At 40.2% G+C, this 19594-nt stretch overlaps 1 protein-coding gene across 1 annotated transcript in view; it reads right to left on the bottom strand.

The window, feature by feature from the left end:
* mapkap1 (MAPK associated protein 1) overlaps positions 1–19594 on the bottom strand; it is a 47957-nt gene that overhangs the window by 11006 nt on the left and 17357 nt on the right. Inside the window, exon 7 of the mRNA XM_080046910.1 lies at positions 12380–12489. Within this exon, the coding sequence (XP_079903036.1) occupies positions 12380–12489 (110 nt within the window). The remainder of the gene's footprint in view (positions 1–12379; positions 12490–19594) is intronic.

Below are 19594 nucleotides of genomic sequence, written 5' to 3'. Positions count from 1 at the left end.
GGTTGAGGTTGCAAAATTCATCTTCAGGGACCGTTGTATTTTCAGTTTCAGTTCAGTTTTTTGCAGTAAGTCCTGTTTATAAGATAATAATAAAATCATCCTAAATACATTTAGGCTTAAGTCTTGTTTTGTTGCCAACCTATGTACTTCTGTCTGCTTATATTTTTTTTGACTTGTCTGACTTCCTTTTATTGATGTTCCCCTATTCTAATTTATTCTCAAAGTACAATTTTATACTATGGTAATGAAAAGCAAGGTTTCAGCCATTCTGGACGCAGGTAACAGAGGGTGTATTCACACCAGGAAAGTCCGCTAGTTCACTTTCTTTGGTCCATTCTTTTTAAGACGTCCTCTTCAGCTGGGTCTCAGAGCGCTTGTTTGGTCCGCCCCCGAGTGCGATTGCTGTATTCACACCTGCCTGAAAGATGAGAACCGAAGGCGGAGGAGTACCTGAGTTTGTTTCAACCGAACTAAAAACTACAGATGTGAATACTGTTGAGATAGGCAAGAATATTGCAACTTTTCATTGTACATATCTTGTTCTTAGGTGAATGGGAAATGTATACAGTCCCCTACAAAAGTATTGGAACGGTGAGGCCAATTCCTATATTTTTGCTGTAGACTCAAAACATTTGGGTTTGACACCAAAATATGAATATGAGACAATACTGTAGATCAACATTTCAGCTTTCATTTCCAGGTATTTACATCTGGATCTGATACACAACACCTAAGAAAGCATTATTTTTAAAGGAACACCACATTTTAAGGTCAGCAAAAGTATTGGAACAGATAGACACAAAATAAATTAAAGTGAATACAACTTAATATTTTGTTGCAAATTCTTCTCTTGCAATAACTGCATCAAGCCTGTGACCCATTGACATCACAAAACTTTTGCATTCTTCTTTTGTGATGCTTTTCCAGACTTTCACCACAGCCTTTTTCAGTTGATGTTTGTTTTGGGGGGGTTACTCCTCTTTAGCAGGTAAAATGCATGCTCTATAGGGTTTAACTCTGGAGATAGACTTGGCCAGTCTAAAACCTTCCATTTATTGACCCTGATTAACTCTTTGGTGTTTTTGCAGTGTGTTCTGGGTCATTATCTTGCTGCATCATGAAGGATCTTCCATCAGTTTGGTTGCATATTTCTTTAAATTGGCAGACAAATCGTTTGTGTAAAGTTCTGAGTTTATTTAGCTGTTGCCATCATGTGTACATCATCAATGAAGAATAATGAGCCCGTCCCAGAAGAAGCCATGCAAGGCCAAGCTATGACATTGCCTCCACCGTGTTTCACAGATGAGCTTGTATGTTTGGGATCATGAGCAGATCCTTTCTTTCTCCAAACTTTAGCCTTTCCAGGGCTCCAGACTAACCTATTTTACTAGGAGCACTGGCGCCCCTAACTCAGAATTTTTAGGGGCGCAAGCAGAAAATTTAGGGGCAAACATTAAATAGACCTGCAACGCATCTATTAAAATGTTTCCCAATTTTAACTATATTAGGCCTATTGATATTGTATTGCCAGCATGTTTTGGACCACACTGACAACAGATGATACAGTTCATTGTGTTTTCGATTTTGCATCACCATGTGAAATTCTTCAGACATTCCTTTAGGAAAAGGATTTTTTTTTTGTGCCCATTTTCACCACAACCACCTCTACATCCAAGCCCTCTGATTTGTCCTACTCTATCTCTGCTGACTCCAGGAAAATAGCCTAGTTATTGGCCCAAAAGTAACTAGTAGGAGCTAGGTGACATTATCAACTAATTTGCATTATAGCCTATGCTATTCTGAAAGAGGCGAAATGAACAGAAAATGCTGACCAGGTAGTTTACAAATTAACTAGGCCTATTTACATATTTACAAACTCACTTTACACACTTTTTTTGTTGCCATATTACTACAAGGTTAGCTTTTTATAGATATGCAGTGGCCTATTGAATGTGGACATATCAAACAATTTTCGTGTTCACAAACTTCCCCTGACACACGGTGCTGTCTGCTGCAGGTGGCGGGGGGTTTCTATCAGACTGCCCGTGTGACTGAGTGCTGTCAGCGGTGAGGAGTAGACAGCTCCGTTGCTACTCTGCTCTTGAGCGCGCGGTTAAAAAATAAATCTTAACAGCCTTATCGCTATGGCGGAAAGTCTAATAATAATGATACAAATGTCGGCGAATTTTCCGTTCGCGCGCGTGCCCCTAGTTTTAAAAACTACTCGCACTGTCTCCAAAAATGGTCGCAAAATGCGAGCATTTGGTCGCAGTCTAGAGCCCTGCTTTCCATCACTTTGGTAAAGGTCCATCTTGACAACAACACAGTACCACATGATAGCAGCAGCAAAATGAACTTATAAGTCTACAGAAACATTCGGTCTGCCAATTTAAAGAAAGATGTAACCAAACTGATTGGAAGATCCTCCATCATGCAGCAAGATAATGATCCAAAGAAACTGCAAAAACAACAAAGGAGTTCATCAGGGGAAAGAAATGAAAGGTTTTAGACTGGCCAAGTCAATCTCCAGACTTAAACAATATAGAGCATGCATTTTACCTGCTAAAGAGGAGACCGAAGGGAGTAACCTCACAAAACAAACAGCAACTGAATGAGGCTGCGGTGAAAGCCTGGAAAAGCATCACAAAAGAAGAATGCAAAAGTTTTGTGATGTCAATGGGTCACAGGCTTGATGCAGTTATTGCAAGCGAAGGATTTGTGACAAAATATTAAGTCTTATTCATTTTAGGTCGATCTGTTCCAATACTTTTGCTCACCTAAAAATGTGGTGTTCCTTTACAAATAATGTTATCTTCTCAGTTGTGTATCAGATCCAGATGTGAATACCTGGAATTGAAAGCTGAAATGTTGATCTATTGTCTCATATTCATATATTGGTGTCAAACCCAAATGTTTCCAGTCTACAGCAAAAATAAAGGAATTGGCCTCACCGTTCCAATACTTTTGTAGGGGACTGTATTTCTTGTTTTCGAAGGGAAAAGTATGATATTTTGAATAAGACAGGCACGGTAACAAGTGACCTTTAATATTAAGGTAGAATCACTAAAAGTGTTGTGTTCAAGTTTTTATCCTGAAATATAAACACCTTGTTCCAAATTATTATGCAAATTGGATTGAAGTGTCATAAACATTTAATGTTTTGTTTTTCAATTAAACTCATGTATGATATTGTGTCTCAGGACGCCTTGGATCATTGAAATCAATCTCATACACCTGTGATAATTAGTTTGCCATTTGAGCCCAATCAAAGGAAATCTACTTAAGAAGGACGTTCCACATTATTAAGCAGGCCACATGTTTCAAGCAATATGGGAAAGAAAAAGGATCTCTCTGCTGCAGAAAAGCGTCAAATAGGGCAATACCTTGGACAAGGTATGAAAACATTAGATATTTCAAAGAAACTGAAGCGTGGCTTTGTTTTAGCGTAGATTTGTGGCTGATTCAGAGCACAGACGGGTTGGTGCAGATAAAGGCATAATGAGGAAGATTTCTGCCAGACAAATTCATTGGATTAGGAGAGCAGCTGCTAAAATGCCCTTACAAAGCAGCAGACAGGTATTTGAAGCCGCTGGAGTCCCACGAACCTCAAGGTGTAGGATCCTCCAGAGGTTTGCAGCTGTGCATAAACCTATTATTCGGCCACCCCTAAACAATCCTCACAAGCAGAAACGGTTGCACTGGGCTCAGAAATACATGAAGACTAATTTGTGCTGTGCAGCCCTGGATGGCCCAGATGGATGGAGTAGTGGATCGTTGGTGAATGGCCACCATGTCCCAACAAGGCTGCGACGTCAGCAAGGAGGTGGCGGAGTCATGTTTTGGGACAGAATCATGGGGAGAGAGCTGGTAGGCCCCTTTAGGGTCCCTGACGGTGTGAAAATGACCTCGGCAAAGTATGTTGAGTTTCTGACTGACCACTTTCTTCCGTGGTACAAAAAGAAGAACCGTGCCTTCCGTAGTAAAATCATCGTCATGAATGACAATGCACCATCTCATGCAGCAAAGAATACCTCTGTGTCATTGGCTGCTATGGGCATAAAAGGAGAGAACCTCATGGTATGTCCCCAATCTTCCCCTGACCTCAACCCTATTGAGAACCTTTGGAGCATCCTCGAGCAAAAGATCTATGAGGTTGGGAGGCAGTTCACATCAAAATAGCAGTTATGGGAGGCTATTCTGGCATCCTGCAAAGATATTCAAGCAGAAACTCTCCAAAAACTCACAAGTTCAATGGATGCAAGAATTGTGAAGGTGATATCAAAGAGGGGGTCCTATGTTAACATGTAACTTGGCCTGTTAAGATGTTTTTGATTGAAATAGCTTTTGATTTCACTAAATATGACCTCCACATTCTGCAAATTCAACAAATGACTATTTTTAGTTCTTTACAACCTATACAATGTTTTGAAACTCTGTTGTGCATAAAAATTTGGAACGGTGCATTTTGAGTTTTTTATTTTTGAAAAAAATACTGTTATCATTGGGAGGTTTGTTCAATAAAATTTGAATCATACTCTAACGATTGATGACTTGAAAATTATACTGACTGTCATTAGCATCGACTATTTAGGAAAATCTGAGAAAAATATAATTTGCATAATAATTTGGAACAAACTGTACATAATTGTGAATTCATAAGGCCTCTCTGAAAAGGCATGCCTGGGCTTGTCCTGGGACAGGTCAGGGGTGAGGGAGACAAGGGGGGCAGTGGGTCCTTGAGCTGGAAACACACACCCTCATCTTTCCCCCCACCCTCTCCCTCCTAATACACACACACCCACTCTCTCTGTCTTCAGACTATTTAAAGCCAGGGTTTTGAGCAAGAAGGTCTGGTTTTGGGAGAAGTTTTGACTGATCCACTTTTTTGTTCTTTCACCATGGACGAAAGACTTAGAAGAAAAACTCGAAAGAAAAACTCTGAATCTTTTTGAGTGCAAAATACTTAGAAATTGAGGGCTGTTCATTTTTTGTTCTAGAGAACCAATTCTTCTTTTTTCCGAGAAGATTGGTAAGGAAACATTTGGGTTCTATTGACTGGCGTAGAGTTTAATTAACTTTTGAACAGTTGTTTTGGCTTTTCCTGACTCTTTGTGCCGCAAAATGTCTATGGTTTTAAAAGTTTGAAGAAATACAGATTGATAAGACTGTAGTAAAAGCTTGACCAGAGACTTGGAGAATATAAGGTTTGAATATACTCTTGATTGCCCTCTAAATTGGTTGATTTACTGGGGACAGAGTAAACAAAATACTATTCATAAATAGGAATTAATTGATGAACCAGGTTGCGGAATGGCATCGAGTTGAAGTTGAGCTGTTGAGACCAACCTTTCCTGATTCTCTGTGCCGTAAAATTACCATTGTGATAAGAGTTTGAAGAAATTCAAATTTCTAAGACTTTGGTAAAAGCTCGACCAGAGACTTAGAGAATATTGAAAGTTGTGTAAACTGAGAACGAGAAAACTCATGAAATAAATTCAATGTAACAACAAATTACATAAAACAAATAAGCTAATTCTTATACTTATCTACATATATTAACCACATTAATGGGAGTGTAGGTCCTTATTTTCCTTCCTTTAATTTTTTTTTATTATCTTTCTTTCTATATAGTGGACGTATAATCTTTTTATATTGGTTGAATAAAAATTTCTTGAAAACGTTATAAATCCTGTGCCTGATTTTTAGTTTAGAGTTGGGAACAAGATCCTAATTAGGGTTTTTCTTTAAAGAGATCGAGGCGCCTCTGAGGTAAGCAATTCAAACCTACACTACGGCAACACCACAGATAACAGAATACACATCCCATAACACACTCCCTCATTAGGGAGGGAATTGCATTTTATCTACTGGCCTAGTTCATCCAGGTGTATGAAGTTAGTGAGGACTAGTTGGTAGTCTTTTGAAGTCAAGGGTAATGTTCGGTTCCTCAGTGGCAGGGACCTGCCCATTCAACAACTCATCGCGGCGTGTCACCTTCTCCCCCGCAAACTAATCAACACGCAGCAGCCTCCGGCGATCTTAATACGATTTGTGAGTAGTAAACATAAATCCGAGTTACTGAAGCTAGGACGCAAGCTGAAGGGGACCGGTGTTTACCTAAACGAGCACCTCACGAAAAAAAATGCGGATATCGCCAGAGAAGCCCGCAGACTCAGAAAAGAAGAAAAAATCAAGGCAACATGGTCAAGGAATTGTAAGGTCTTTGTTAGACTTAATGGAGCCTCACCGGAGGAAGAAAAGGTGCTTGTCATAAGAGAGATCAATGAACTGGAGCAGTATGAGGAAACTTAAAGGACGGCTTGTCTGTCACTGCAGCTGGCCTTCTCCCGCGATCACCGTGATCCATTATATTTTATTTAAATGTTATGGACCGTGTCTTCACCAGTGTCTGGCCAAATGTTTTCCTTGTTACTCAAGAGACCCGCCCCACAGGTATGAAACTTTTCCTACTGTATGTCCTCTACTGACTTAATCCCTTTAAACGCCGCAACAGTCTCTCATGCATTCAACCCATTTGAGCTCAATACGGACAATGATGGAATTTATGAGACTTTCTTTAATCCCGATATGATTTATAATGCCTCAAACACTGCTAAACTGTCGTGTGATTATTTCACTGAATTACAGCTCAATAATATGTTTCATGAGGGGGATAAATATTTATTTTCTACTCTCCATTTGAATATCCGCTGTCTGTCTAAAAACTATGATTGTTTGAAAGTACATTTATCAACATTGTCACACTCATTTTCTGTTTTAGCTTTTTCTGAAACATGGTTAAACGATGATATTGTCAGTATATAACTATAATTCCACTCACTCCTGCAGAAACAACAAAACAGGAGGAGGAGATTCTTTGTATGTCTCAAATGCTTATAATTTCATCACAAGAAAGGATTTGAGTGTTGAGTTTGATATGACACTTGTGGAAACTGTATTTATTGACATTGCATTAGGTAAAAAAAAAAAGCATTATAGTCGGCTGTATTTATAGACCACCTGATTCAGATATAAATATGTTTAAAGACGCATTGTATTCTACTTTAGAAATCATTAACAAGGAAAATAAATTGTGTGCATTATTGGGTGATTTCAATATTAACTTGCTCAGAGATGATCTGGTATCCACGACATTCTTTCTGAACACACTTTACTCTGTAAATTTCTATCCTTTAATTACCAAGCCATCTCGTATTACTAGATCATCAGAATCTTTAATCGACAACATTCTTTTCTTGAAATCACTTCGGGTTTATTGATGCATGATATTTCAGATCATCTTCCTGTATTCCAGATTGTTCATGCTATTGATCCTCCTAACTCTAAAAAGATATCGATTCCACTTGTGGCCAATTTAAATTTCGTAAATTCACTAGAAATAATCTGGAATCTTTCAAAACAGCCATCAGGTATGTCTCCTGGGATGAGGTTCTTGGGCTAAATGATGTTGTTGCAGCATACCACCTATTCATAGTACTTATTAATTCTGCTCTAGAATCATCTTTTCCTTTGATCAGCCCTAAATCTAAAACTGATTATTCTAAAGGGAGCCCTTGGATTACTGAAGATCTGAAGAAAGGCTCCCGTAAAAAAAATAAACTCTATAGGAAAGCTATTACGAACGCCACCCATTCTAGCATAGAAATGTATAAGAAATATAAAAACAAATGTATAGCTGATATATGGAAAGCAAAAAATATATATTATGCAGTAAAATTCACTCAAGCTTCAAACGATATCGAGTCAACCTGGAACCTCATTAATCAGTTGTTGAATCACAAGAAATCAGAAGCAACTGCACCTGTAGAGATGCGTGGGAAAGAGAGAATTTTCTCAAACCCTAATGAAATAGCTGATGGCTTTAATAATTGTTTTGTTAATGTTGGTTGTGATCTGGCATCAAGTATCTTGGGTACAAATGAGAACCCTTGTAACTTGATTAAGGGGCAATATCCTCCTCTCAATACCTTTGTACCTCCAACTACACAGGAGGTCCATAATATCATCATGGAATTAAAGAATTCAGCCCCAGGTCATGATGGCATAAAGAGCATTTTGTTAACAGAAACCACTGATCATTTAATTCAACCGCTAACCCATATTCTTTCTTTATCACTCCAATCTGGAATTATTCCCCTCCATCTTAAAATTGCTAAAGTTATCCCTATTTTCAAAACAGGTAGTACTGATGATTTCGGGAACTATAGACCTATATCAATCCTGCATCTCTAAATTATTGGAGAAATTAGTTTATGCAAGAATATCCAAGCACTTAAACTGATAATAAGATCCTATATGCTCACCAGTATGGATTCCGTAAAAAACATTCAACAGAGCATGCATTACTCCAGATAACTAAGATAATTTCAACTGCTATGGACAATGGTGAGTTTGCCATTGGGATATTTTTGGACTTAAGCAAAGCGTTCGATACGGTTAACCACAGTATTCTGATAAGCAAATTAAATAGATATGGAGTGGAGGATATTGCCCTGAACTGGTTTAAGAATTACTTAACTAACAGAGAACCATATGTGTCGCTTAATGGCTATTCTTCTACCAAGTCCAGAATTATACATGGGGTGCCACAGGGATCAATACTGGGCCCTTTATTATTTTTGATCTATATAAACGATTTAGCCATGTCTTGCAAACATATTTTTCCTGTATTATTTGCTGATGACACTAATCTCATAGCAACTCATAATGACTTTAATTATTTGATTGACTGTGTGAATGATGAATTATGCTCTATTGCCAAATGGTTTCAAATTAATAAATTAAGAAGAAATGTAACTTTGTGATCTTTTGCAACATAAACAAGTCTTACCCCAAAGAACAAGCAAAAGTACTTATTAACGGATCAGAAATTATGCAAGTAAAGGCTACCAAATTTTTGGGAATTCTAGTTGACGAAAGACTTAATTGGTCAAATCACATAGACCTGGTTTGCAAAAGGTCCACGAAGATGATGGGCATATTAAGGAAAGTTTGTCCTTTAATTCATCCTTCTGCCCATTTAACTTTATACTATAGCTTTTTGTTTCCTTTCCTGAACTACTGTAATCTGGTCTGGGCAGCTTCATATCCCAACCATCTCAAAATTATGTATTATTCAGAAGCGATTTTTAAGATTCATCTCACATTCAAACAGATATGCTCCGTCAGCACCACTTTTTATATATTTCCAATTCACAAATTGAATATCTATCACATATGTTTATTCATTCACAAGTTTATTTACAGAAACCAAGATCTCCCGGAAAGCTTTCAGACTTTGTTTACTTATTCATTTAACGTACATTCACATCGCACTAGACAAAGCAACAATAACAACTTATCTTTACCCTTTTCCCGCACATCACATCATCAATTTAGTATATATTATAGAGGCCCGGCTTTATGGAATGTCTTACCTCCCCTTCAGGGTATCTGCAGGTTTCAGCATGTCAAATTTAAGACTTTTTAAGACCTTTTTAATACCACCTTGAATGAAATTTAAGACCTAAGACACAATAGATATAGGCGATATTTGGGGGGTCCAGCTGTATTACAACCCAAGCATAGCTTGTGTGTCACTCAATGAGACTCATTCAAGTTTACTTTTTGTCTGTTTATTGAACATAAAGTGATACTCATTTATATCAGAAGCTAGGAAGAAAGTAGCCTCTCTCAGGGTATCTGCACATTTGAAGACCTCTAATGAACACCAATACCTTGGCAACATAAATCTACAAACTACACTACAATACATGCTCTGTAGAGTTTTATTAAGTTTGAATATCAAATATTCAATGCACTTTAGCTAACAACTGCTGTCTAATTACAGAAAATAAAAAATGTTCAGCAGTCTGAATGAAGACAATGTCCCCCCGCATTTACCATCAAATAAATATAAGATCACTGTAAAGGCAACGTGAAAACCCATCATTACCACCTTTTCAACCTATTATAGAGCTGTATCAATTGATTGACATTTTCTGATTAATCGAGTCAGAAGAACAGTTTAATCAATAAAGAAAATGTGTTAGCTGCAGCATGCAGTATTAGAATGAAATACAAAAATCTGGTCATTTATGGGGAACAATGTCCTTCAAATTTTAATTAGCCTACTTATTCAATAAACAACAAACTAAAAATTGGTTCCACAGGTGAATATTTTTGCACTTTCAAAATCGGGAAATAGGCCACTGTAAAGTAGGCATAGCATAAGCTACTGTATGCAGGTTTGCATAACTGGGGGATGCCCACGGGACCTGCGGTAATTTGCAAAATGTTTTATTTTCTTCATATTGTTACAGGCAGCCAGGTTAATAAACTGCGGGTATTAGGGTTGTACCGAATGGTGATGGAAATGTAGTCTACTGTCTCCGATTGACGGGACGATCGGCAATAGTTCTTAACTAGCCGTCAGAGAGCGAGGGCAGAGTGGAGAGAAAGAAAGCGACAGACAGAGAGAGAAGCAGAGACTCGCGTCTCACTCTGTGAGCTCACGGCAACGCGACCCGAATGACCGTCTGATGAGCAGCTATTAATGAATAAATATAGATACATAAAAAATTTTACTAAACACAATAACTCTGTTTGTTTCTGTGTGAGTTGCGTTTGGGTCAGTAGCCTACCTACATCGCCAGCGGGCGGGTGGTTGCACACCTACGGAGTAGCGGCAGTGTGTGGTCACGGGGTGAATAAAGCCAGCCATGATATTTGTCGTCCAACCTCCACCTCTCACTGAATTTATAATAGCAGGGCATGCATTTCGCTGGGTCGTTCTCATGGTCGTTCTCCCCTTTCTTGCTTTCACGCGACCGACTTCAAATTCGGAGGCAGGGGACACACATTCTTCTTCTATGCTACATTTAAATGCGGATCACAGCCACACACGGCCGTACTGCCTCTAGCGTAGTGTCTGACTTTTATATGAGCAGTTAGTTAAAAGTAGCCTCTCTACATCTCCTTCTCGGAAAGTCGCGGAAGAAAAAAAATATATAACATTGAATAGTCCTGCCCCGACAAATTTAAGACCTTTGAGTAATGGATTTAAGACCAGCATATCACATTTTTAATGAATTTAAGACTTTTTAAGGCCTTAATTTTAGATACTTGAATTTAAGACTTTTTAAGACTTTTAAGACTTCCGCGGACACCCTGCCCTTTTAAGATCCATATCATCCCACTCACTCTTTAAAAAGCAGCTTAAAAAACATCTTATCTTTTTGTGAATCTTCTAATCACCTCCTGTCTTCTCCATTGCTTTTTTCTTTTTCTTTCTAATTTTTTCATTATCTTTGACATGTATTTATCAAATTTTTTTCCATCTATTTTTGATTATTTTGAGTATTTATGTACCTTGTCTCCTTAATTTCTAGAGTTTATTTGTTAGCCTGAATATGATTTTATTGTGATTATTGATAGGGGTGGAACTCTGTACAAGCCCATTGGGCTTCGTTCCCTCCTTGCACCATTAATTGTTAGTGTGCTAAATAAATAAATAAAATAAATAAATAAATAAAAATAAATGTAAGGTATTCAACCACCAGAATCATTAAAACCTATTGTCTAATCTCCTCCTTTCTAAAACCTATCTGAGAAAAGATCTGAAATCTGGATTTAACCTAGGGTAAATTAGAATTGAAATTGTATTGGTCATTAGGGGACCATAAAAGGGGAGATCTGGAGATAGGCAGGATTAAAAGGGCCACATGCTTTAAACCAGAGCCTTTAAGGTAATAATGGTGTGAAAGTTCTTGGTGAAAAGTAAAACCTTTTGGGAATTGTGTGAAACGGCTTTGGTTTATTCAAGGAATAAAGTTCCTTAGTTAATGTTTAATACGCATTAACTAAGCATTTACTAACCGTTATGCTTAGTTAATGTTTACTAAGCATTTGTTAAAGCTAGGGTTGATAATTTTTTCACTGTAATATTTGGCAAAACTGTCATAATAGCCATTCAGCTATATGTAGGTAAAGTGGTCTGAAAATTCTGACGAATGTTGAAAAGTTAACTGCTAAAAGGGAGACGGAGAGAGCTCGAAATAAAACCAGAGTAAAGTCGGAGTGTTTCCACACCGGCCATGTCTTCTTGCCCTATCATGTCAAGACCTCTCCGACCGCGACCTCGTCCCCTTCCTCTGTCCCTAGGCTGCCTGCCGCTAGCAGCAGGACGTCCGCTGGCCCTATATATCCCTCGTCCTGTGTAGTGTTGCCAACTCATAGCGATTTTGTCGCTATATTTAGCGACTTTTCAGTCAAATATTATAATAATAAATAATTGATCTACTCATCACGTTACTGGTCCATCTACTCTACAGCTTCCATGCTTACTAAGAGGGCTGTCAATTCTATTGGTCATCATTACCTGAGCCCTTCTGTGAGCCTTTCCTTTTCTTGAGTGCTTTCTGGAGAAGTTCCTTCATGGTTACCTTCAGACTGTCCACAGGGATTAAAGAGAAACCATGCGCAGCATTTCTAAAATGGAAAAAAAAGCAGAAAAGGTTAATGATGCCTCTGTAGATTTATTTAAAATATCCAGACAGATGAAAATGTACTACCGTACTTTTCGGCCTACAAGCCGCGACTTTTTCCCCGTTTTTCGACCCTGTTATTACACAGCACAGTATATATTCTGTAGCTACTGGGGATGGGCGTTAGTAATCGAGTACTCGAGTACTCCTCGTTTCAAATGATCTTGATTGGTGGATGAGGAAAATAGTTTTTTGTTTTTTTTAGTGTTTGTAGCCTTTAGGCCGGCCGCCCCTATTTTAAAGTGTTATATACGTGTACAAAACGGCACAAAACGGATATAAAGTTTAACAAAATTAAATATTTTGATCCAAGCTAAATAAACTAAGCGTTGTGTCAAACAGAAACCGCAAATAACTGCCACCTCCGTGCAGCGCAGCCAGTGTGTGGTCTCCACAGCACCGCGGAGCTGAATGCGGTGCTGGAAAACTTGGAAAGGCACGTAAAGAAGCCAGGCTGACTTCGGGCACATTCGAGCAAACAACATTTAAGAAGCCTTTATTATGGAATATAGGATTGAGATTCAAAAGCCGACGGTGTAACGCTCCGTTAACGAGGAATTAGTCGCGGTAATTAGTCACGGACAGGAGTGAGCATTACGCGATTGGATATACTAGCCTACTACTTCTACTGCTTTGGTGAGTTATTTAGCCTATCTATGTGTTTAAATTGTAGGACAATAATTGTATTGTATTTGCTGCCCTTCTTATTTTAAATGTCTATTTTGAATGTTAGCCAACTACAGCCCATGCTTTTTTTCTCTCTCTTTTTTCTCTCTCCACCGCAGACCTACTCGATCGGTTTAAATTGTGGCCCGCTTATTTAATTACTTTCAGTTAGGAAAATGTGTTTTAAACTTGTGGAAAATAAATCCTTAATATCATATGGCAACTGTGACTGTTTGACATAAGCATTGAGCGCTTTATTGCGGTCAACCGTTGTTCTGTAGACAGATGCGTTGCGTCCTAAAAATAGAAAAAAGTTTAACGAGGAATCGATTGATCCTCGAGGAATGCAAGCGATCACACGAGTAGCGAAAACACTCGTGCCCATCCCTAATAGCTACTATTGCACAAAATGGTAACACTTACGTACATTATGCAAATATGCAACTGAAATGTGGGAGCTTCCTCAAGCAGCCATCTCTTTCCCGACAATCCCCTCTGTGCACGAACTCTTACATATGGTAATTAAACATTATAACACCTGCGGCTTATTGTCCAGTGCGGCATATAGTACGGAAAGTACGGTATACAATATTCCACTGGACCTGAATCAGTACAGTTGAAGACACCTGGCTGTTTATTGAATGGCTTCTTCAGTTCAGATTGAATAGATATGTAGGGTTGGGTACCGGTTGGGTTTTTTCCGATACCGGTTACTACTCGGTACTTTTGAAACGGTTCCGGTGCTTAAAACGGCCTCAAATTGTACACACTTTGTCAAAAAATAATGCCCTTTTATATCCAGTGCCAAATTTAACACAATTAACTTTAACAATATAATTACGAGTAACTTACAAATAAACAATTTTAAAAGTTAAATAAAATAAAATTCACACAATTTACATACTATCTAATAAAACAATACTGTTTCAAACAATATAATAATGGAAATGAATGTGGAGACTACCAGGTAATCTAATCTCCATCTTAAAACTTTAGCTAAAAGTAATAATTTTGATAAGAAAGAGTCCTTATGACCTGAACAATACAACACCTTAAAAATTAAAATAGATACACATATAAAACACCCATATGAAATTAAATGCAGTATTGGACTTACAGTAAGGGAATAAGGGAATAAGTACACCCAATGAGAACCACAGACTGAAAACAGTTAAGGAAGAGCGTGTGCCTTTTGGAATATTAACAGTGCTCATTTGCGTTCAACTTGAAACAAAATTCAACTGACATAAATACAAAGAAGTCTTCTGTAAAGATAAGACCACTATCAACGTTGTCAAATTAACTATTTTTGTGCAGAAAAATTATCTTGTTTGAGTTCTCAGGAAGGATACGAGATCTTTAATGTACATGCTGTTCTAATGTACAGCGCGCAGTTTATTATTAATATAACGGCCCGTCATCAGACACATGTAGGCTACCAGATGGTTTTATCGATCGCTCCATAAAGTTATCCAAGTCGGAGCTTTTTGTATGGGCAGAGATCATTGTGTGTCTTTCTAAAGTTTCCGGTTAAACGTTTCCATATCACTGGACCGCCGTGTCCCGCTGTGTGTTTTTTTGGGTTCGTCTCCACCGCCGTGCATAAAGGCAGCACTATAACAGCTGACGGGAGGAAGCATGCAAGCGGCCGCTGCCTCATCGTCAGCCTACACGTGCCTAATACATCCGTGACAATACTGCTAGATCGCGTCATTCGCAAAAAGAAATGCATTGCATTGCATTTAAAAAATAGTTTGACATAACGCGATCAGAGTCTGTGAAACTGCGAACGTGAGCGAGTGTTGAGCACTCGCGCCTCAAGACGGTCGGGCTCATTCTCGTCACTCACAGCCCGGTGAGAAATGCTCCTCGTGGTGTACACAGAACAGCATCCGCGAGCGGAAATGCTTCATCGGTCATAACATAAATAAAGAGCGATCAGTCTGTCAAAATACAAACGTGACTACAGCAGGGAGCGGCACCGAAATGAGGCACCGAAACTTTCGTTATTATTCGGTCTGGTTACTACCGTTTACGTCGGAACCGGTGCCATACTGGTACCGGGTTTCGGAGCCCAACCCATAGATATGTGGACCGTTAGTTTCACAGCTGTAAAGTGGCCATTAACTCTGTTCAGAGAGACAATATACAGCTGTAGTGTAATGTGTTATGAAACCATGTATCAACACACACATTCAAGAATCTCAATCCAAAGCCAATCAGGACGGGAGTATTAAGGGTAGGACTGTCGGCAACTAAGAATTTACCTCAGATAATATGATGAATGTCTTGGTATTAACAATATAGGTTATACTAGGGCTGCTCGATTATGGCAAAAATGATAATCACGATTATTTTGATTGATATTGTAATCACGATTATTAAAGACGATTATTCACTGTAGGGATGCCCCAAAATGAAAATTATGTAAATTCTTTCAATATTGCATAAATTAAACTCCCAAATGTGCTCCTCAAACATAGCCTACAACTAAAAAGCCACCCTAAATAAATAAACAGTGAAACCTTCCAATCTAGGGATGTGATTGATTGTGAACAACTCATTTATTTGCACGTTGAGGAGGTATGAATCTACAAAAAGATCAACTCATTGCCTTTTTTTTTTTTTTTTTACAGTGCAGGTTGAGTTGCTGAAAAAGAACTGCACAGCAGCTGCCAACGTAATATTCAGACTTCAGAATTTGCATCAAAGCCCTAATGATCATAAAAACAAGAGGCTTTATTTAAACGATGTCCGTGGTGGTTATTGTAATTTGTTCGGTTGTAGACTGAAACTAACGGAGGGAGGCGGATCACTGTATATTTTCTCTTGTCGCGCTGTCAGTTTTGCGACATGGCTCTGTGTATCCAGGCTCAAGAAATGCAATCCGATCGCGGAAGCCTTCCACATCAACAACGTTAACGGGCAGGATATCCCCGGTTCATTTTAGCCGTAAAGCCACAGGGCTTTTCTGTGCGGCTGCTCACACTGGCGAGGTGTCACTTTGAATGACACCGTTACCCACCGCCACGGAATTTCAACTGGCAACTTGCTATTTCGCTCGCGCCAGGCGTTTGTGATTCGATTTAACATCAGTCTTGGACGAGTACTTTAACTTTATGCTGAATAAACCATTGCACTGCAATCGCTGAAAGCGAAAGTGTTCAGGCGGGGGCGGGGCAGAGCGGAGCGCACACAGAAGGGTTCGCTGCATTTACCACACAAGACACGGCGTGCGACACAATACTCTTTTTATTACGATTATCTTGTTTTCATGATCGAGGGAAGCCAAAATCATGATCGAAATTGAATTTCAATTAATCGCCCAGCCCTAGGTTATACACACTGCTACCCTTGGTGTGTCACATCGCCCAGATATGCCCGCCTCTAAACCTTTGATGCCGTATACCCAGCTCCACTGTGACGTGCTCCGCTCTGAACTCAGTCAGTGGAAAGTCCAGCACCGGCGGACAGCAGGAGGCAGAGGACTTTCCGTGGTACTGAATTATGCCCGCTGTGATCACACAGGATAATACGATGTATGGTGTGTAATAAACAACATTGGTTATAAGCACCATTACCCTTGGTGTGGCACACTGCTTAGTTCGATCCTCCTCCACCCCGTAAAACGTTTGATGACGTATACCTGAGCTCCGCTGTGCCGTTGGCTACATGGTGGTGAGCGAAGCGCAAAGTTCTTACTTGAAGGACGCTTAAGGAGATTGATTAAAGGCTTTTTATTAACAGTAATATTAATAGTTTGATCTTTATACCACAATAGGTGATGTATAATGATTTATTGGGAGAAACCAAGCAATTACATGTACAATCAGACATTCAGCACCCCCATATAGCCATAATAAAATGATCCTTTGGCATAAACACATTTTGCAACTATTAGGCTCTGAGATTGGCAGTCAAATCAGGCTCCCCCATCGTCGTATAGTCGACTTCTCGGGGTCAGCTCAAGCCCCAACCACAGCAAGTTCTATCAGCATCCAATGCGGAAGTGACAAATTTGAGTTCACCGAGTGGCCACTAAGGGCAGGTTTCAAAACAGTGCATTTTCTCATTGACTCTCATGTTAAATATGCTGTTTTCACAGCATTATCAAACCTTTTTAAGGCCTGATACAAAAAACCATTCTAGTCTGTATAGCCCCTTTTACACAGCCAGTGAAAGCCGGGAATATGCCGGCCTTTCGGCCCTCCGCCCTGCTGTATAAATGCGACAGTTGCGGAACGAGGGAAGAAAGGTGCGAGAGATTGTTCCGGGAATTTTACTACCTCGGGGGGTAGTAAGATTCCCGACACAATCAGTTCCGCCTCTCTGTTTAAATGCTCCAGCTTGTTGTTGCGGAACAGGAGGGCGTTTGACGTTACATAGCCTACGTTCTAAACATGCGACCATGTTAGCAGTTGAAGGACGTGTGTAACCACGGCGGCCTGATGTCCCGTAAAAATCACCAAATAAAAGGAACGGTGTATAATCTAGTTGATCATAAGGTCCGTTGCTCAATCCAAACCCCCGCGCTTCATTTTGCAGAGTGTATGAGTCTATTTCTGCCCAGGAGAAGTTGTACAATGGGAAAGCTAGGCTAGGCTAAGTAAGGGATAAAGTATAGCGAACGGGTCACTTGCTAGAAATAAAGACCGACAAGCTGAAGCAGGAGCCCGACGCGCAGCGGAGGGCTCTTGTTCAGCTTGAATGTCGACCTAGTAACGGGGGAATAGTCTGCTCGCCCCGCTAGACTGTCTGCTTCAGCTGACTGAAGGCTCCGGCTCAGCTGTTAGCCACAGAGCTACTGTTTTGCTAACACATTCCGCCGCCGCTATTATTATCCTAAGTCTGAGCGTATATCCACACTTCATTTCTGTCTACAGTAACGTGACTTCACACACTATGTGTATGTTTATGTCTGATTGGCAGATCTCTGGCCTCACAAAGACACACACACACACACACACACACACACACACACACACACACACACACACACACACACACACACACACACACACACACACACACACACACACACACACACACACACACACACACACACACACACACACACACACACACACACACACACACACACACACACACACACACACACACACACACACACACACACACAGAGAGAGGTGAAGTGGTCGGATTGATTTAGTCAGTTTGGTTAACTGTCCCAGTGATGTTGGACTCAGCGCGTAGCGAGATCAACTGGCACATTGTGGGGACAGTAAAATACGGCCCTCTTACTGCAAGCTTCAGCACTTCTGCTCTCAATTCACCGGCCAGTGTTGTTGTAAAGCAGCTGACCGGCGCGGCGCTAAATGTTTACGTCACACCTGACGCTGTTTACAAGCACCTCTTTCATTCCGGAGCGCTGTGTAAAAGGGGCTACTGATGCGCCAGCAGGCCGGCGTTGCTTGGTTCTGTGTAAATAACACAGAAGCAAGCAAAGCCGACATTTTGGAGTGATGTTGTTCCGTCAATATGCCGCAATCTCTGTGTAAAAGGGGCTTATGTTTAGGTCATATCTCCATGACAACACTGAGGGGGGTGACATGTTTTTCTAGCAGGCTAGTTTTTTATTCTTTTCGAGGTTAAAATGTATGAATAATTAGGGGCGTGATCTCTTGAGTGACAGCTATCCGCCCGTTGTCCCTCACTTCGCCTCGTAGGTATAGGTCAGCTAGATATCTCCCTCCCCCCGACGTCACATCGATGCCCTTTCTCGGTAAGAGGAAATGAGGTGGAGTAAAAATCTGACAAGATGGCGACGCGCATAGGCCAGGACGATTGGATGCAGTTGGAATAACTGAGGTCAGCCCATATACTATCTATGGGTCAGGCCTAGCCTGGCTCCGCCCGCCTACCTACTTCCACTCAATTTTCATTTCACTTCAGTAGTCAGTCTGGGGCTGCCGTATATTCATGGGTTCCTTCTCCAGCCAGACTTTTGGCGGTCGAATCAGCAAACAGAGCGAGTGGCTGAGAACGATGACGTCGAAGTCGCGCTCCAGTTTCAGTTGAATGCTGCGTTCCATTATACTCGGAACTCGGATATTTCCGACTTGGTAGTTCCGAGTTCCGACCTGTCTGTGTTCCGGTGCATCTACTCGGGAAAGTATGGACGCCTACAACCTTTCTCATCCAAATAACTAAACGTTAGGCTCTAGCAAGTTACCGTTGTCAGGTAGATCCATAGACTACAATATGTAGTGAAGTCGGAAATTTCCGAGTTCCCAGTACAACTGGAATGCACCGTCAGAAGCCGGCTCATGACATGCGTCACGACCAAACGTTATGCGATTGGTTGGCTGATCCAGAGTGGCACTGGGCAGATCCAATAGCTTTAAACTTCAAAAGACACCCAC

This window comes from Ammodytes marinus (genome assembly GCF_949987685.1).
Source record: "Ammodytes marinus genome assembly, chromosome: 18".
NCBI classification, from domain to species: Eukaryota; Metazoa; Chordata; class Actinopteri; order Uranoscopiformes; family Ammodytidae; genus Ammodytes; species Ammodytes marinus.
This window is presented reverse-complemented; position numbering and strand designations above follow the sequence as displayed.